Source organism: Zonotrichia leucophrys, chromosome 17 (assembly GCF_028769735.1).
Source record: "Zonotrichia leucophrys gambelii isolate GWCS_2022_RI chromosome 17, RI_Zleu_2.0, whole genome shotgun sequence".
NCBI lineage: Eukaryota > Metazoa > Chordata > Aves > Passeriformes > Passerellidae > Zonotrichia > Zonotrichia leucophrys.
The window spans coordinates 4,302,724-4,323,733 of record NC_088186.1 but is presented as its reverse complement, the minus strand read 5'-3'; the positions used below and the strand labels follow the sequence as shown (position 1 = coordinate 4,323,733).

The following is a 21,010-nucleotide window of genomic DNA, read 5'->3' as shown; positions in this document are numbered from 1 at the left end:
GTACCAAAATTTCAGCATCACCCTGCACTGGTCTCAAACTCATCCTATTGACTGCTTCCCATAAAAACCTCAATACATCCCATATATATGGTGTGCCACTTTCCAAACTTGCCAATCCTGAACAGCCACAGAATACCTTATATTCTCACTTATTCTTCTTTTCCTCATCTCAAAACCCAAAGTAACTCCTTCTCCACCAGTTCTGAGCTGGCCAGGAGCAAACTCCCTATGGAGCTGAGCACAGCACGGTGCCTATCGCTGCAGAACTCTGGAGAACCACTGCAAGTGGGAATGTAAAAATGCATCATACATGTGAGAAAACAAAATCCAAACCTGTATCTTTTGGTCTTGAAAACAGAAAAGGAAATTGTATTAAAAAACCCAATGCAACTTACATTATAGTTGGAATTTTCCATTACAAATACAATTTTGAAGTAGACATGAGCTGATAAATTCAGCATTAAGTTTTCTAAAAGTATTCTCAACTCTTCAGCAGTGCATGTACTTACACAACCAAAAAGGATCTTTCTGTATGAGCTCATAGCACCAGCAATATGACAAACTGGTGTGCATTTAAGGAAACTGGGGCGGTGGGGGAGCCAGACACTGCTTCTCACAAATTAGGATTTTTGAACTTGTTTCCATCACTTCTCCAGCTACAAAATCTTTTTTAATGAGGACACTACCTACCTACCTCACAAAGTTTATTTTATCAAGCCAGTAATTCAGCAACACGAACAACTGACAATTCACTCAACTATAGCTTTTGCCTGAGGCGTTCACAAAAACATAAAAGAGCAAGAAAAACTTAAAAATGGTGCTGGAGAGCTGAAGCCTTGCTGGCGGCACGCTGAACAAACAGGAACAATTGAAAGCTGAGGAGCAGTCAGTAATTTATACTACTGAGCCCAATGCCTGGACAGTAAGGAAAACAGATGGCTCTGCAATATGGAGATGGCTCCATGAAAAGCAGTCAGCACAGGGATGCTGCAACAGCTCAGCAGCAATAGCTTGCCTGGCTGTAACAGCAAAGCAAAGCAAATCCCATCATTTCACAGGATAAAACAAAAGAAAAGTAAACGAGAGTAAAAGAAAACACAAGTTCTTATTACAGTTGGCCTATATTCCATGATAAAGCGTGGGCTCCTCCAGAGTTTTTCCAAGAGTCCTGCACAGACAGTTCTGTGCAAATAAATGAGCTCCATCCACCCAGAGCAGCTCCTCTTCCTGTCCCGGCCCCCTCCCAGGAATTCTGCATCACACCCAACGTCTCTGCACGTCAGCTATTTAGTTCTACTTTTAGCTCTGCTTTAAATAAAAAGTGTGTGGAGTGCAAGCTGCATAATGAAGGCTCAAAACCATGGAGATGGCACAGACTGCACCGGGCGGCATCACCAAGCTGAGGGGGTTTCAGGGTTTGCTTTTCTTGCTGGCAGATTTATTTACACGGAACAAAACCAAAATTTGCCAAAGGAAGTTTCCAACTCCGCGCTGGAGGAGATAAGAAGCTGGTTCCAAATGGAAATGGCCCTGTTTGAGCCTTGAGGACAAACCCAGAGGCAATGGCAGGGAACACATCAACAAACACATCAAGGCAGGAAGAGAGGGCGAAGGAGTTCTTGACAAATGCGTAAGGACCTCAGACTCATTTTTTTCAAGTATTGCATTTCAAGGCCATCGTGACTAAGCAATACACCAGTTATGCAAGGACTTAAAATAAGCTAAAAATCTAGCACAAAACTTTTCAGAAAGGCCAAAACATTATAAACTCTTTGACCGTAAGAACCTCTTAAAATAAATATATACTCACTGTGGAACCAGAGCACAGGTGAAAGCCTCAATTTAAAGCCAAGCATAAGATCCTTCTTCCTCTGCAAGTTTCCTGTGATAAATCAGGTTGTTTAAAGGGCAAGCTCAGTAGCTGGATTTAGCAGAGAAAATATCATCTTGCCTTGCACACCATGACAGGTGATGCTATTCAGCTACAGATTATGCTGACATATTCCTGTTTCACCTACAGGATTGTTTTAATTCAAAAAGAATCCACTAAAACAAGTGTTGTACTGTAGAATATTGTCTATTATTTTTCTTAAATCAAAACTCACTGACACAGTTGCTGATGTTGGTAAAAGGCCTCTGCACACAGTTTTACACATGGTTTAGAATTCAGTATGAGCACACAACTGCCTGAACTTGGGGTAGGCTTGTAAAACTCAAAAGCACAAGTTTATCATCACTCTCAGGGAGTAACCAAATATTATTGTTCTTTAAAGTAATAATCAAATGGAAAATCAAAGCAAGTTCTTTTTAAGGAAGATATTTCTTTCAAATATTTCTCTTTTTCCAGACTTAAGCCTGAGACATTGTACAAGAATTAGAACAGAATCTGCAGTGTAGAGTCCCAGCATTCTCCTGCCAGGACTGTGGCCACTGGCATTGCTCTTCTCAAGAAAGCAAAAATTAAGATTGATTAAACACCTTTGTTCAAGCACTTTTGATAATAAAGGGATTATTCTTCTCCTTTTCTAATGGGTATTTTGTTCTGGCAACTGATGGATCATATATTAAACTGTTTCAATTCCAGGCAGCATCTGCTGCTACAATTACCAAACTGAAGAAAGAAGGGACATAAAGCTCTGTGATTTGAAGCAAAAACAAGAAGTGAAAAAGGCATAAAGTTTACATGACACTAACAATCCCACTGACAGGTTTTTCTGACTTTGCAAACTTCCTTTCACACAGGAGCATTCTTTTATAACCTGACAATTCCCTGCAGCCTGAAAACCTCATGAACATGTCACAGATTTTTGTTTTCAACCTCTCTGAAGTTCCTGCAAAAATCTTTCTAACCTACTGGTCAGGATGACATCCAACTGCAGACATGAAATTAATAACTGCATCTGCAGTACCCTTCTTGAACTACTTCTGCCCTTTACAAGATGCATTGTTTCCCTAAGAACTCTTTTAATGAAGACAAACAAACATCAACAGAGGTTAAAAAAAAAATAGATTTAAGCAACTTGCAAGAAAAGAAAAAGCAAATCACTCAGTCAAGGCATGTTTGACTTTATCAGCCACTGAGAAAACCACAAAGGACGTGCTGCTGCTCCAGTTTGATCATCCAAGGCTCTGAAAACTTTCCCTGGTCCATTATTTATTCAGGAAAAAAACCCTTTCCATCTTTACCATAAGAGTAGTGAACATGAGACATTAGTTTTCCAGACTTCACAGTGGCTGACAAAGCAAAACACAGACTGAATTTAGGCAGCCAGCAGAGCAAGAATCTCTGAAAAAGGGCACCTTAAATAAATGCACAATAAATGTCTCCTCAGCCCACTCAAGCAGAGCCTTCAGCCACTGCTGTTTGTCCATGTCTGCTTTAAAAGCAGGTCATGGATGCTTAGAGAAAAGCCACAGACCCTGATTTCCATCCATCTGGGAATTGCTGCGTTTTGCAAGTTAGCACATATGAAAATGCACTAAGGACAGTACTCTCTGAGTTCATTTAGGCTCACAGAGTTCTACTCCAAATAACCTTTGCAAAACAGTTAGCATGACCTACAACAGATTTTTTGAAGGAATGAGACTCTCACAGAGAATCATCTTTCCATGTTCTGCTAACACAACAAAACCCTTTTCATAGCCTGACCATCAGCAAATATGCATTTACTACCCACAACAAAAAAAAAAATCAAAGTTATTTTGAAATTTGTTTGAAGATTAGCTAAAAGTATCTGCAATGCTGTAATCTCTGATTCAGGTACAGCTCCTACAGGTACTTCAGGTACAGCCAATAAAGTCTATTCCATTTTAAAATTCTTCTCTTTTGTTCCATGGAAGATCCACAGAAGTTTATCAGTACAGGAAAAGAGCAAAACTTTAATAAAGTCCTATCAAATTGATACAGCAAAAATATGGTTCATGAGGTAACACACTTTAACAGTATTGTGTTTTGGTTTATCAACCTAAATTAAACCTCTTTTTCCCCATCAACCCCTTTTTCATTTCAAGACTCTTTTACTTTGCAAGGAAAATTAATTTCATCTGAGCAAGTGAATATTCCATGTCCTGGCTGCTTTTAATTCATGCAACCTTCTATGACAACACAGTTGTTTCACTTGAGCTCTTGCAAAAAATTAGCAGGAAATTTATTCACCTGTGTGTGCAGATATTGTTGCCTATTACATGGAAATACCACTTTGAAACACCATATTTACAAAACAGAATATTCCAAAGCTGCCTGGTCTCTATGGACATCTGCACAACACCAAGTGCAGCATAAAACAGGAGCAATGAGAAGTTCTTTTGAAGGTGCCACACTTGAAAGGGGCTCTGCTGACTCTGTGCACCTGTGGTGGCCTTTGAAGGGACAGAATCATCCCTGGGATGCATCAGCTCAAGCAATTGCATGGATTGTCTAACAAGACAGGCAGACCAGCTCTCCTCACAGCCCTTCCCTGGAAGAGAGATTTGTTCCTTCCAAATCAGATACAGTGAACTCCTCTGTGCTTCAGCTCTTCCAGAGGGAAAGGATTGGCTTGGAGGAAATAACAACTAAGTAGCTCCCTCATCGACAGCAGAAAGCGAGCGCATTGACTTGTGCCCTTTCTGTATTGATGCCCTGGCTGAGTAAATGAAGATGTACAGGGGAAAAGCAAAGAGCACCACAAGCAGGTATGTGACCCAGAAAAGCACAGTAGCAATTTTATATCTTCTTCAATCTTCCTGAAATGTGATTACAGTTGACCTTTAAATCTAGTAGATCAACCAATCGATTCTGCTGGAACAACCCTGTGTGTGATCTAAGAGCAATGCCCATGCTTAAAAAACTTCCTGTGCCTGCCTGGCATAGTCATTTTATTTTGTTGGAAAAGTTACCAAGATTTGTCTGAATTGATTTTACTTGCAAGAAAAACACACCATCAAAACTGCAGCATCAGCAGACACTAAAGGTCTTAGATTCTTGCAGGATGAATGCAATATCAATACAATTAGGATGTATCCATATGAGGCACACAAGAGGGATGGAAAGAAGATGTTTCTAATCTCACTTAATCCTAATGCAGCCCCAAGTCTGCTTTTTTAGACTGTGGGAAAAAAATAAATACGGGGGAAACTACAAACACTCCAAAGTATTTGCCAGGCAAAACACTGAATTTGGAACGGAAAACATATTTAACAGCTCTTTAGGAAGTAAAGCTTTAAAGCTTTTTCCTGTTGTGTTGGATGAGAGTTTTATTTCAGCTGATAAATTGTCCTTTAAAAGGAAAAACAACCCAAAAGAGACTTCAGGATGGTGTTTGTCCATAGTGGGCTTGGTGCAATAAGATGCTCATGTGCAGCATCTCCCTCAGATTTCTCTGAGCGCTCACTCTGCAGCACAACACCTATTTTATAGTTAGATATTTTACAGATGGAAAAAAGACATGCACAACAAAGACACTTGTGAAAACTCATCCAGCAAGTTAAGGCCAGAGGAAAGAGGAGGATGGATCTCTCCAGTCCCATGATAAACTTGGCAATGCTGCTGCTCCCAAAATCTTCATCCTCCCCACCAGAAGTGTTATGGGACATCCACATCACACACTCGTGTTCACAGAGTCAACTCCATAGCAAGTTGTTAAGCTGAAAGTTATAAACTTCACTCCATATTACATGCAGGGTGCCCAAAAGAACCAGAAAATTGGAAATGAAAGGTTAGCTGGTGCTTTATCAGGCACCAGAGAGCTTACAGACCTGATCAGCTCTGTGATCTATGATATTTCTACAAACAGCTTTGGAAGAAGCATCAAATAGTGCAGCCAAAAAAAAAAAAAAAGGGAAAAAAAAAAAGATGGCACAGAGCAAACTGAAAATGCTACACTGAAAATTCTGAAAATACAAGATTTGACTCCAGAGTAAAGCTGAAGCAGACGGCAAAGCAGAGAACTTGTTAAGTCTGAGTGCAGAGACAACTGCAGAGAAGACTCTAAATAGAACCCAACTGAAAGCAGATGGGTAGGGCAGGGAACATTAGAATAAAAATCTAACTAATGGTAAAACACACAGGGATGTTTTTTCTCAAAAGAGAAACATATATCCACCCTCACTGAGGGATAACCTCGGAGGGAGGAGGAAACCTTATTATCTTTTTAACTGCAGCTTATTTGATGCAAAAGTGACATTTTCTCTGAATGAGGAATTCTTTTTCCAGGAAGAAAAGCCACCATCTGAAATGAGACAGAGCCCAGTAACGCTGCAGTAGTTGAGAATGTCATGATTTCCATCAGAAAACTGTTTTGCAGAGATCAGGAACAGCTGTTTCAAACTGAATTAGACTAAAACTGGAAACAAGCTGTCAAAACCCAAAAAATATATTTTATACATAAAAGAATGTATTTGATTCAGCTGTTTTATCGTGGTGGTCAGCCAAAAGAGAAATAAAGTAACATTCTGAGATCCAGACGTTGTGGCAAAGACTCTCTCATTTTAACACTCTTTATGTAGATTTATTCCTTTGAGCATTTGGAATAGGAAAAATGTCAAACAGCTCATATCACAGATTCTTGAATATTTTCAAACCATGGGCAGCTTAAAACAGTTTAAAGACACCTGAGGACTCTTGCTGCTCCAGTTCACATTCTCTGCATCTTCCATAGCAGTAACAGGCTGGTGCAATAAGGAAAATATTCTGAATTTATGTTGACATGAAAAGATTAAAATAATTCACTTTAACCCACCACTTGTGGGTAATAGCACATGCATCCAGCTCCTTTTTGTGCATACTTGCAGATCCTGGGAGGCTTTTAGTGGGTATTTTCAATATTGATTTCCCTAGGAATTGCAGTTTCATGTAATGAGAAGTAAATACATCTATTTTAGAAAATACTGTAAAATGTCACATCAAGAAACAATTCCTTTGTGTCTAATGGCCCATGCAGCACACAGAGCACCTTAATACTCTGCCACTACCAGTTACAGGAGCTTAGAGAATCCAGATACAACAAGCAAATTAATCAAGACTCTGCTGGTTTTGACTACAACTATTTGTTGCAAAGCACAGCTGTGAACATCAAAGACCTCTGTGATTTTATTATGTGCTCTAAGATGGAGCCATTATACCCTGCTTGCCAACCAAGTCTGAGGTAATCTTGAAAATACCCTCAGCATTTCAACATGGTCATTACTTCTCATAATGATGATTCATGCTAATTCCATCTAATAAGGATATTAGTTATTCCTGTCAGTTTGTCAGCAGATGGGCTTTTGAAGAAGAGGTATCTGAGAACAAGCGAATCCATGAGCATATTAAAAAAAATGTACAACCCAAGAAATGCATTTTTAACTCTCTAGAAGAGCAGGCAATCATGCAACAGCAGCCATGTGCCATTTCTCCTCTCACATTGCTCACCCAGCCCAGATTTAGGCATTTTAACTCGAGGGTTTAAGTTTTCAGCACACACAGTGCAGCTCCAAAGCATGACTGAATGCTTCACACTAAGCCAAGAACTTCACAAAAGAGCACAACAAGGCAACTGCTGCTCAGGATACAGAAACTTTTGATCTTTCTTTGAAAAGATCAAAAATGTGAAAGACTAGCACCTGGTAGAATCAATCAGCTTTCATTAAATCTTCTTTTATTAATTCAGAGGACATCTTTTTCCATATACACTGTAACTGAACAAGTGTCAGTGGTTAAAAGATTTATTCATGTTTTCTGTTTCTTCTGCAAGAATCATTACATTCAGGCACTTTAAAATTAGATTAAATGAACTGCTATAAATGCTTGGGCTAATCTTGTATCAGCAAAGGACATGATAACATGTACTGATAAGTGTCTTTATTTCCAGAACTTCAGGATTTGACAGCTCTAGTAGATTTAAATGCTAGCTCACACCAAGAAAATAAACCAGCAGGAAATGGGGTTGGGAGTGAAGCAGCTCTGAGTGTAATGATCATATTCTGATCTCTTCTCTGTTTTCCTATCAACCCCCAAAGCAGCCCAACCAGGGCACCACTGAGATTGCAGGAGAGCCAAGAGAGGTTCTGGAAGGACTCAGGAAGCCTGAGAGCAGGGAATTATCCAGCTCTTATCCAGCAACGGCCCTGAGGTCTGTCCTGGTCATTCAGCTGCTCTCTGGGTGCTGAAAATTTAAACCCTCAAGTTAAAATGCCTAAATCTGGGCTGGGTGAGCAATGTGAGAGGAGAAATGGCACATGGCTGCTGTTGCATGATTGCCTGGCCTTCTAGAGAGTTAAAAATTAATTTCTTGGGGTGTACATTTTTTTTATATGCTCATGAATTTGCTTGTTCTCAGATACCTCTTGTTCAAAAGCCCATTTCACATTTTTCAGCTGTCACACAGCCACAAACCACCACCCTCTGTCCAGGCCAGGATTACTTTTCCCTCCCAGGAAAACAAAAATCAGTTTTCATTGATCCCAAGACATTTCAAGGGTCACCACAGACCCTCTGCTTTGCACACCTCCAACATCAGCAGCTCAGTATTAGCTCCTGCTGAACAAAAAACTGCTGGCACCTTTCTGCAAATGCACATTTCCACAAAGCAGCAACCAGTGGTCAGAAATGCAGTTTTGATTATATGCTTACACAGTTCCTTACACAGACTAATCTCAATTTTATTAGCTGTTAAACCATCTCCATGTTTTGTTACCCAATTATCAACTGCATGAGATTAAGATACAATGGGGAAGAACTGAGCATTGTTTATGTGCAATTCAAGCAAATAAATTCACTGTGAACTGTCTGGGGGGGCAACTTCAGTAACTTCAAAAGAGAACTCAAAGAAGAACAGAGATGAGTACACTTCTGCATTAAAAAACCCAAATAACAGGCACAATAAAAGACCTGACAACAACAAAAGTAGAGAGCAACAGGGTGACATCATTAAATTTTCCATTTTATTTGATTTCCTCTAGAAGCTACAAAAAAATCTTTTCCATATGAAGAATACCTGTGGGATTTTTATCACCTGCATCAGTTATTTTATATTAGTGTTCATATTCCTTGAATGCCCTTCATATGAAGGTCAGAGAATGCTTTACAAACAACTTTTATTTGCCTCAAAGAAAGCAAGAAAGGACACTGAGTCTCTGAAAACATTCTTTTGTGTTTTCATGGTGCCACCATCCACAAGATGGTCAGGCTTGTTCACCAGCAAGAGTCAGCCTGGGAGCTGAGGCAGAACTGGAAATTCAAAGCAATGCTGAGGCTTTCTCTCAAAGCTGCTCTTGCTCTGCAGTCCTGAATATTCATCAATTAATCCCCAGACAACATGGATTTCCAGTTCTACTTTGTTGTATTCCTCAGATTCTGCAAGTAAAGCCTTTTCTGCTGCTCTGCTGGCTGTACTGAGTTACCCAGGCCACATCTCTGTGTCTGTGCCTGGCTTAGCTGCACTCAAACTCAACACACAGCAAGGCAGCTTTAATTGGATTTGATGGCCACATTATACAACTTAGAAAGAAAAAGTGATCACTGTCTTATAAATTACATATTTGAGCCATCCAGCATGAAATGTATGAGGAGTTCTTGCAGAGGGAAAAGAAGGAGTTAGGGGAGGAGGAACCAGGAGTGGGCAGAAGTGTTTTGGTTAAAACAGAGCCACATCAATCATTTCCATCCTGAAATAGGCTAACAGCTAGGACATTAATACTTATCAAAGAAACAGGGGAAAAAACCCACTCATTAGCAAATAAAGGTGTTGCAAAGCATTAAATAATTCCCACCAGCTGACAAGGGGGCTGTGATTTATAATAGTGTGTTATTGATAGATCACTTCCCATAATTAGGAAAAGTGAGACTGGTACTGCTTACAGCATTATTTTGATCAGAGCCTTGAAAAATACTCTTGAATAATAACAAACACTAGGCATAACAATAGAAAAACACCATAACATTGCTCTCAGGCTGCTTCAGATTTGAAACAAAATATTCTAAAAAAAATTCAGCAAGAAAGGCAATTCTGCTTGGACACATAACCTTATTTCACAACAGCATCCTGGTGTGAATTATTGCTATGATAACTCTGGGAGGATCACAGATATAAAACATTCAAACTATGCAGCAAAAATAAGTCAGAACCAATGGCTAATTATTTCTCATTTTTCAAGCAACAAGTTACTCCTCATAACACTTCTCTTCCTGAAGAAACAGAGTAACCTCAGTCTACTAAAATGTCAAATAAATTCAACTAACTTCCCTAGCAGCACAAGTCAGCATATGCAGGAAATTCTCACCTGCCATGATAACTTCCCATAGCGCAAGGAAAAAAACCACACTGGCAATTTTCATTTCCTTTCAGCCACATTATCAGGTGTCAAAACCACTTTTATACCTAACAATAAAATAGCTACAATAGCCCTGGCTTGAACTTTTGTCAGAAAGCAACATAAAAATGAAAGGCAAAGAAACAGCCCAAGAGCTGAAGGGTGCAGGAACTCACAGCTGAGGAGGGAAGATACATTTCCAAAGAGAAGACAAAAGTGATGTTATCCATCCCTAATGCCCCAGACACTGCTTGAGGCAGGATCTCCAGGGAAAACAAGCCCTGTCTAACAAGCAGTAGCTGGTGATTCTGCCTTTATGTTCCTATTATTGGAAGTTTCCCTGTTTTCCTTATGGTTTTCACCATTTTCTCCTCTCACTATATTCACGTTCTTTTTTTAAACTATCAATGCAGAGCTCAAAGACCCTCAGAAAAATTTTGTGTCCCACCTTTTTCCTTCTCCAGTACAGCACAGGTGGACTACTGAAATTACATTTTGGTACAAGCACTTTCATCCTCATCACAGCTTTTCCAGTGCTTCTTCCCCCCATCATTGTAATATCAAGGATAAATTCCACACTACCTGAATTTGCCATCTCTGGTCACTAAAATCAACCCTGAAATAAGAAAAGTCTGTATTCTCCAAGCAGACAAGTGAGCAGTAATTAATAATTGCAGAGTTGGAAGCACAGAGGTAACCACCTGTTTCCTAGTCATACTTAAAAAAAAAAATTAAAAAATCTGAACATTAATGCATTAATGTAATTCTGAACAGCAAGGGCATTTCACCAAATATCTGCCCAAAACCACACAGAATTAAAAGCCCATAAAGGACACTTTTCCAGACTGCCAGGCAAACAACATTAGTCACTGGCTATATAATACTTGGCACATGAAAAACATTTCTGCCCAAAGAACCCAATGCACTTGGGACACATTTAGACTAGAAACTCTCCCAAGAAGTAGGTTAAGTGATATTATCCTCTTTTATCTGCACCAAAAATGAGGCAGAGTAAAAATGAGCGTGTCCTGTTCAAGGTTACAACAATTAGTGAGAAAAGCAGGAATAGAATCCAAGTGGCCCAGCTCCTATTTTGTGTCCAGGGTACAAAACCCACCAGTCTGTGCCACTCATGTCTCCAGTGACAGGAATTTCAATTCCTGTGGCTGATCTGCACAGGAAAGGAGCCCACAGCTGGGGCTCCCAATGCAGCTCCCTCCAGGATGCTCTGATTCTGCTCTTACAATTCAGACTCCACCACAATCTGAGGATCAACACATGTCACAGTATTATAATGCTGCATTTTTGTAGGAAAAAAAGCCCTGAAAGGACATTTTGGCCACCTGCCTGAAATTCCCAAGAAGTACCAACACAATAATCCCATGACATTGTCCATGCTGCTGTAAAACTACAGTGAAGTCACAATGTTTGAGCACAACCAAAATTCAAAATTAATGTTCCTTGCAATGAACACATCCTTTTCCAATCAAGATGAAGTGATTTTTTTTTCCTGTTCTGCAGTGCTTCTCTACTATCATGGTTAACATTTAATGTCATTTATTGTCATTAAACTCAGTATTTGTGTCTAATCAATACTAAGCTACCAAGTGCAGCTGTAACAAGTCTGGTCTTTCTCTACATGCTCTATTGATTGATTTTTTTTGAGCCCTACAATAAACACAATTTATACAAATAATTTATCAGGGAACATATCAAAATAATTTAATAAACAAAACCTATCTATACCTTTTCTCTTCAGTCATGTGACAGAAAATCATTTTAACTCATTAATGGTAATCTTAACAGTTCGATTTTAAATTTATGTAAAAACAAGAGGAAGCTATGAAGCAACAAATTTAAATCCAAATATTTTTAGCCTATTTCCACATGCAGGTCAACAGTAATTTTTTTTCATTTTGTAATTCCCAGCATATTACTTTCAAATAAATTTATGACAACTCCTGTCCAGCTTTGTTCACATAGAAAACTTATAATGCACAGATATTGTAGAGTTTATCCAAGTTGCCAGAATAATCTTTTCACAGATGAGTCAATGAAATAATTTGATGTAATTCCTACTTCCTAAAAAGTTACAAAGTCAGAAAAGTTGATTTTTTTGCTTCCTGCTTGAAGCAGCAGAAAACAGCCTTCCCAAACACGTGGTTATCACGTTTTGTAAGCAGCATCTCATGAAGATAAAACAATACCACCACCCCTCACACACCCCCACACGTGGGCTCGACAAGAGTTGCAACTGGAGTAAAGCACGTGGATAAATGCAACTCTGCAAACAGCAGGGGATATAACATTGTACTTCAGTGAAGTTAAAAATCAAGGAAAAAAATTTAAAATAACATCACCTGTTCAAGACTACAATTGCACTCAATTTCCCCACTTTACTGGTGTTAATAAAATAATTTGAAGGTCTGAACACAAACCCTTCAGTGCAAAGGAAGGGGGAGAAGGAAAGATGACTTGCAGACTATTTTTACTTGAGCAAGTGAACTCAGCTGATGCTGCTGTCACTCAGCAATGCAGGGGAGACTGAGCTTGCTGCTCTCCAGCAAACACAGCTTTCCTTCACTGAAAGTAATTCTGGTTTGGGAGCTGATCCATTCTGCACACACCCTTCACCTAAACCAACAAGCAAAAAATCTCTATAGTGGTTAAAACTCAAGCGTGGGGCATGAACTACTTAACAGCATCCCAGGAAGAAAGGGGAAACCTGCCCAAAAGAGCATTTTCCTTGCTCAGTGGACATAAAATACATTTATTTTCTGTTCCAGTGGAAACCCCTTACCAGGCACTGCCTCGGGCACCCGCAGGGCGAGGGCATGGAACACTTCACCAAGGACAAAGGATGAGCCAGGGCACACTGCAGGCCATAAATAAAGTGAAGCTGCAGATGGATAAACCCAAAGCTTGAACCACTCAAAGAATGAGCTGACACACCTGGGCTCCAAAAACCTGCTCTGACCACCAGCATTACTGGAGCTGGATAAGTGACCACACCACCAAAAGCTTCAGTGAACATTTCATGTGTGGGGAAGTATGATATTGGATTAATCACAGCACCAACGAGCATCTTCCCCCCCTACAAAACCTCTTTGTTGCCCAGTATTGAGAACAAATACTGAGAAACAGGCAGTTGGTTAGTAAGGAAGCTGATATTCATGAGTTGGTGGGCTCATCTCCTGCAGGAAACAAGCAGCACTGGGAACAGGGTGGCACAAGAGCCCTGGCACAAAAGTGACCTGAAGAGCAAGAGAAGAGAGTTCTTACAGTATCTACCACAAATCACATCTCTTAAAAAAAAAAACAACAAAAACCAACAAAACTCAATTGGTATTTCAGTGTAGAAAGTGACTTTCAAAACTTCCTTTAATCTAAGCTTAGCTGATGCCTTCTGCTCTGTGGTGATAAATTCCAAGATAATGCAAGGAGCAGGCAGCTGGTAATGAGGGACAAGGCAGAGCCTCTGCAGACCCTCTCTGGCTGCTCCAGGCAGCATCAGGGCTCACACACCCTGACCAGGAGCCCTCCTGGCTGCTGCTGTCAGCTCAGATTGCTCCTGCTCAGACACAGCAGTATATTACAAAATAAAAAAATCAACTGCCAAGATGTACATAACTCCTAAACCCAGAATTCAAGAGCAATGACTCAACAGAGACAGTCCATGAGAAAAACAACTACTGCTATCTACACACATCCTACCTTACCCATAATAATCTCTCTGCATTAACCTTGCAGAATGATAGCTCATTTTTACCTTATCTAATATTATATCTTCAGTATTACATTAGAGAGTACATATGGATCCTTCTGGGAAACAGCACTTCAATTGTAATAAAGATAACTTCTTTTCTTAAATAAAATTGAAGAGGAGGGGAAAAAAATTTATCAACTACACCTAAATACTGTTCCATGGCTACTCCATGTCTCCATGTACCCCACAGGCAGCAAAGTAAATCACTTCCATGATTTCTACTGATACATAAAATAGGTTAAAGCAAAGAAGAAAAACCACTTAGCTGTTACTTGCAATAAAATAAACTTCCTGTGCTTTTTGGTTATAGCTTGGTGAGAGCTGTTAAACACCTGAAAAAGGAAAGTTCCTTTACAGCTGTGTGTGTATGCAATTAATGCATTTGACAAGCTGTTGTGTTCCCAAACAGCTGCTTCCATTACACAGACAACTTTACCATCTGCAAAACTATTGGATAAACTACAGTAAGTAAATATCAGGAGAGCAGGTGCTCATAAATAACAAACGCTGCCAAGATAACACACTTCTGTAAGGGAACTTTTCATTCTTCCCACTGGACTTCTTCTTACTCCTGGAGCAGGTAAACTCACAATTAGAAATGGAGGAACCAGTGCTGTGACCCACAGGAGCACTAAAAAAGGTTCAGGGCAAGAAGCTGTGAAATCACAATTAAATGTAGCTCATCTCTACTGCCCTCAGCCAAAGGGGTCAGTAAATTTGCATCTGAAAGAGAGTCCTCTCCAAATACACAACCAAGCACAGCTACAAGAATTCATCATGGTAAACAAACCAAGCCAGTGCCAGCTTAGTCTCATCTCCTGGGTCAATACTCCCATCTTAAACACAGCATTTTCCATTTCTGTCTGTGACTATGATCTTCACTCCATTTCACATCCAGCACTACTACTTAAACCAAAAACTCGTCCATGCATCCAAGACCAGAACAGAATCAGGTATTTCACATCCATTTCCCATCCAGCACTGCCACTTAAACAAAAAACTTGTCCATGCATCCAGGACCAGAACAAAATCAGGAATTTGCTGGACCCAGCATCAAACCAAAGCTGCAAACAGAAAGAATCAGCTATTCAACATCCAGAACCTCATGAACCACAGGACAGAGCTTTGGTATACTGAATACTTATTTGCTTCTCATAGGTAGCCCAGTTATTACCAACTTTACTGATTATTGTCCTCAAAGTGACTTTTAACAGTCTCCTCATGTCTTAAAAATAAGCAGAATGCACTGAGACATGCAGCACAGTCTGTGCACTCATTTTCCTTGTATTTCATGAATGTTCTTTTGGAATGGCACCACAGCCCCAGAAGTCTCCTCCCCTGGCAGCCATGGGGCTGTTCATGCCATCAGTAATGCATGAACAATCAAAGGCAGAGGAAAATGCCCTTATCTCAGCTCATCAAAAATACAAGCAGGCAAGCCACAAAGGGGTCACAAATTAAAAATTAAATGCAGGCAGATCTAAAGTGTATTGACAGACCATCACTTCGAAACCATCCCTGAGAAGCAGCTGGAAACAGGAGACACATAATAAGAATCGAAGGCAGCCAGAAGAAGTAATGAAATAACTCTTATTCCAGAAGTGTATTTAGCAATGAAGAATTAAGCAGGAACAGAGGGATCTGTGGTGGTAAAGCCAGCAGCTCACACCCTCACACAGGCAACACGTTTCCTGCAACTTAGCCCGTGTTTTTCTTTTTTCTCTGTTGTCTCTGACTTCTGTTTCACAGCTAAAATAAAAGGTACTGTTCTTCTCCTGCAACATTTCATTGTGAATATGAGTGCACAGGATACTGAAACTTCCAGCTTTCTGAAATCAGAATCCAGGATTACAAGAAATTGCTCTTCAAAGCTCCATAACATTCTAAGTTAATAAAAAACTACATTAGAACAGCTCTGTAAAGCTATTTCATTACTGCCTGAGTTTACCCTGATAATGACCTAAAGAAGTAATTAAATCCCTGAGGACTTAACTGCCTTACAAGTTTATAAGTTTTCCTACTTTTACTTTTGCTGAAAGTAGCAAATTAATTATTCTTTCTTCTGTGCCAATAATCAGCTGCTAACAGCAAGGGATACAAGCAAACATGAAATATTTTCTCAATTACTAAATCCCCACTTAAAAATTTTTCTGTCCCCCCATTTTCCAATCATACCAAATTTCTCTCAATGCCAAATTCTGCTGATTTTAAAAAACAGATATTTGTATTCTGACCCATTACTGTACCAATATTACTGTGGTATTCATACAAACATTACTGCAGAATTCTATCTTAAATCTGAATAATATTAGAATGGTTGGCTCAATATATAATAAGAATTTGCCTACAAAGTATTTGTGCACTCTCAAAGTCTTCCTGGCTCACGTATCTTAATAAATAATTTAAAGTGGAACTGTTTTTTAATGCTCTAAATATTTTCAGATTTATTATTCCTGCTTACTCCTACTGTCTTGCATAAGGTATTAAAAGCTACAACTCCAACTACACTTACTACTAATAATTATTGTAACAGAAATTAATCCAACTTCTCTATTTCTTAACAGCTTATAGTATTTCAAACATAACTTTAAGAAAGCTTTCAAATACTTACTCATCTTCATACTTCTATAAAAAGTAATAGGCATGCTCAAAAAAATCAGGATGGGAACAGACAACCTGAAATATAACAGTGCTCAGAGGCCAGCAAGAATTGCAATGCCATGTTAAGAAAATTAGGTGAGGAGTACTTCTGACCCACAAGTAGATTGTTCAGAGTACAAAAGGAAATACACCTATCCAAATGCTACATATATTCAACATACAGGTTTAGGAAACTGAATTATGCTGTTGAGAATGAGGCTTCTTTCAGCAAAAAACAATTAAAATTTTAAATGTAAAAGACTACATTAATATTATCTGCCTTTTTCTTTTACACTACTTAAAATTCAATGCCATATATATGATATGAAAGCAGGAGGGATGCCAAAGCTGCTGAATACAAAGCTGCTTTTGAGACCACGGGCAGAAAATGGTAGGGAAAAAGCTTCAAGATTTCTGATGATGAGAACTTCCCTAGAGGACTCTTTCCTAGAAATAGTTTGGAGGTGACATAAGCTGTTGATTCTCTGTTCTAATATCCCACTGCAGTGTTTGCTGCCAGATGCAAGGACACACCATACTTTTAAATTATATCTACATAAGATGCTAAATGTGGAAATGCTTGGGAGTTAATACCCCCTTTGAGATCGAGGGCACGCCTTGGTATCACAGAAAAGTCTCCTCTTAATTAAAACAACATTTTATCCTTGAAAGTACATTTAGGTATGCATCATGCTCCTCAAGTCTAAAAAATTCAGCTCTTTTGGCAGCCCCAAACACTCAGAAGTCTGTTGTATGGCCAATGCAATGGGAATTCACAACTCAATCACCCAGGTGTGCTCTGTTACCTTGTTTGACCATTTGTAGGCCTGCAGGAGCTGGCTGTACAGGGGGGTTTTGTCCTGCACAGGGTCCAGGCTCAGGAGCCCACTGTTGTGCAGGGGATGGTTCTCTGAGGGCTTCCCAACGAGGTTGCTCAGGCGTTCCAGTTCCCTGGGAGGAAGCAGAAGGGCAATTTTTAGAGTCAGAGCTGGGAATCACAGATGTGCAATCCTCCACGGACAGCAGCATGCACCAATTCTATTTTAGTAGCTAAATGAGTTTTAAATATGTCCCAAATTTGATTTAAAACATAATCCCTCTTATTACCCAAACAATTTGAAGCAGTTTGTTGGTTGTTAAGCTCAGTACTTTCTCTCCAAAGAAGAACAAGTCAAGAGTCTTTGAAAGCCACCTGGAAAGAGTCAGACTATGGCAGGTCCTGCTCACAGCCCAGGGCACCTCCTGAGCAAAGCAGCCCCTCAGAAACCACAGAATTCTCATTTCAGCACTGCCTGCAATACTAGAAGTAATTTTTTTAACCACCAAGCAAGCAGAAGTCTCATCATTTCATTAGAGAACTCCAAATTATCATTGTCCTCATATAAACACAAGAACTTGTATTAGTCCTCAGCCTGGAGACAATCCTGCAAAGGCTGTGATTACTCTAATCAAGTATCTGCCTTCCAAGTTCTCAGGATCTTCTGATTTGCATGAACAATTTGTATATCTGTAGTGTAAAATACTCAAATGAAGCATAATAAGCACCATTTTCCCATGAAAAACTCCCTCACTGTGAAATGATCTATCATTGCTTCATATCTCATTTGTCAAACACAACATTTAATCATAACAAAAGTTAAGCAATTTTTCAAACTTGCATTAATCAGCTGTAGAAGCAAGGCTGGCCACTTTGCACAGATATAAAAAGCAGTTTTTCAAGTGACATGACTAAAGTGCTTTTCCTTTTGACTGCCCAGTGCTACACCCAAGCCTGAACTTCAGAAGCTACACTAAATTAAATGCAGCACTCAAAAGGCAGCTTATGAAAACATCTGCAAAGAGAAATCCAAAATATCTCCATTTACATTTAAGAAAGGTTACAAAAATAAACTCCCAACAATCAGGGAACTGACAGTTAAAAGACTTCCAGACTTCACTAACACAAAATTCTCCTTTATTAATCATCATTCCTTGAAGTTTTCATGGCCTACATTCTTTCCAATCCTCTGGTGCTGTGAACACTTGCAAATCTGCTTAATACCCCTTGACAGAAGAATACAATAAAACAAGTGTGACTAGGCATAATAACTGAGGATTTGCTGAACAGAGATACCAGTCAATATTTTCACTACATAAAAGTGCACTGGTAATATTAACTTCAGCACACCTTGGAGAATTCCCTTGCTCCTTGAACAGGCCAGTTCATGGAATACCCTGGGGTGGAAGGGACCCACAAGGATGCAATTCCAGCTCCTGAGTTGTTATTTATTATTGTCTGTGAATGAGATTCTGGGGTTATACTGATTACTCTTTAGGAGGCCATAAGAAGGAGGCAAGAAGGAGAACCAAAGGAACAGCTCAGCTTCCATGGAGCAAACTGTGAGGCCTTGAAAACTGAAAACCAAAGGGATAAAACACCTACTTCTATAGCTGGGTACAGCATCATTCATGAGAAGGGTTATCCACCACCCTTCCCAACAGAAGAGAAATTGGTAACAAACTACATTGCCATGATCACAGCTAAAAGATCTGCAAGGCCTTGTAATTGACAAGAAAGAAATTCTCAAATCAGCAAGGCCTTGTAATTGACAAGAAAGAAATTTTCAAATCAGCAAGGCCTTGTAATTGACAAGAAAGAAATTCTCACAGCTAAAAATCAGCAAGGCCTTGTAATTGACAAGAAAGAAATTCTCGCACACAAGACCCTGAAGTAGAAGATGTCCTTGGAAGGGGTGGTTAAACACCTGGGGACACCTCCCTGGACAGTGCTGATGGTCCCAGGAGAATCAACCAAACCCAACCCAGTGGTGGGACCAACACGGACAATCAGTGAGGTTGGAAAACACTTTATGATCGTTAAGTCCAACCATAAACCTCACATTGCCAAGCTCACCACTAAACCTGGTCCCTAAGTGTACAGAAAGTTCTCAGTTCCTGTGTCTGTGTAGGGGTTTTCAATTTAAATACACAAAATTGCTGAATGAAACTGTGTGTCCACCTCTCTCTTCTGCTCATAACTTTCCTCCTCGTCTTCAGCCTCAGCAGTTTGTCTCTATTTACACAAAACACACCTGCTGGCACTAAGCAACTACACTTACCTGGGATAACTTTCCAGCCTGACAAGTTTTGGTAGTAAAACGATCATTCTTGAACCCCTTAGATGCTACTGCACCTAGAAAGTGTATTAATTTTTAACAAAAACCTTAGATATAGAGATAAATCTCCCTGCAGCCGAACACCTTCACCTTGTCAGTGCAACCCCACTGACATGTCCTTCGTGAAAACAAAATGACAACAAAACCCAGGTAAATATTATGAGCATATTGAACCATTTGGAGACTCGGGAGCAGAACCCCACGAAGGGGTTAACGCGTACGGTGCTAGGGGGGGAACAAACCGAAGCATTTTCGCATTTATTTGCCTAAAACTTTGCCGTGGAGTGAGAACGGCCCCGCCGGGCGCTGAGAGGAGCCAGGACAGCCCGGGACCCCCTCCCTGCCCACCGGGGGCTGCCCCGCCGGGGCCGCTGCTCACCCCAGGTCGCGGCTGACGGAGTGCAGGCTCTCCTGGAAGGCGGCCACGAAGCCTTTCTCGCGGCCCTCCAGGGTCTCCTTGTTGCGCATCCCATCCTTGAGGCAGTCGAAGACCCTGGTGACGCTGGAGCGCAGCGCCTGGATGGCGGCGATGGCCTGCGAAAACGCCTCCAGGTTCACGCCGGGGCTCAGCGCCCCGTCCGCCATCTTGGCCGGCGCCGCCGGCCCCGCCGCGCCGCCGCGGTGCACGCTGGGAAATGTAGTCCCGGCGAATGTGGAGGAGGCCGGGTGTTGATCGCCACGAAGGGATTTTTTGGAAACTTTTATCTTTTCCTGAGTCGCTTATGTGAAAAATGTGTATTTCATGATTGTCTTTTCGCAAATATTAAAGTGAATGTTATATGTGCTGTGTTAGAAAGTAATGCTGTATTAATTTTCTTAAGTAGTGTGTTAAATATAGTTTTAGGTTATAACAAAATTTTAAAATAGAAACTATGCTATGTAGGATACTTGTTTTTCTAAAGAAAGGACTCGCACTGAGATAGCAGTCACAGGACACCTGAATCTTTCAGAGAAAGAGAATTTATTGCTCCATTATCAGGAGAAATGAACTTTTTCCCGCCTTGCTTGGGCAGGACGGCGCCGTTAGGATTATGAGGAAGAAGTTGACACTGACCAGACAGAATGCTGGGTTTGAATGGAATTTCTGCATCATATATGAGATGTATGAATATGCAACAGGCTGTTGTTTTTAAGGGTTAATCCTCTGTTAACGTGGGTCCTTTTTCGGGCTTATGCTGCC

At 40.2% G+C, this 21,010-nt stretch overlaps 1 protein-coding gene across 1 annotated transcript in view; it reads right to left on the bottom strand.

Annotated features, from left to right (window-relative positions):
* MED27 (mediator complex subunit 27) overlaps positions 1–20,454 on the bottom strand; it is an 85,698-nt gene extending 65,244 nt beyond the window's left edge. Inside the window, exons 1-2 of the mRNA XM_064727595.1 lie at positions 20,210–20,454; positions 17,482–17,626 (exon numbers count right to left, since the gene is read on the bottom strand). Coding sequence (XP_064583665.1) covers positions 17,482–17,626; positions 20,210–20,415 — 351 coding nt within the window. The 5' untranslated portion in view covers positions 20,416–20,454. The remainder of the gene's footprint in view (positions 1–17,481; positions 17,627–20,209) is intronic.
* Between the last annotated feature and the right edge of the window lie 556 nt (positions 20,455–21,010).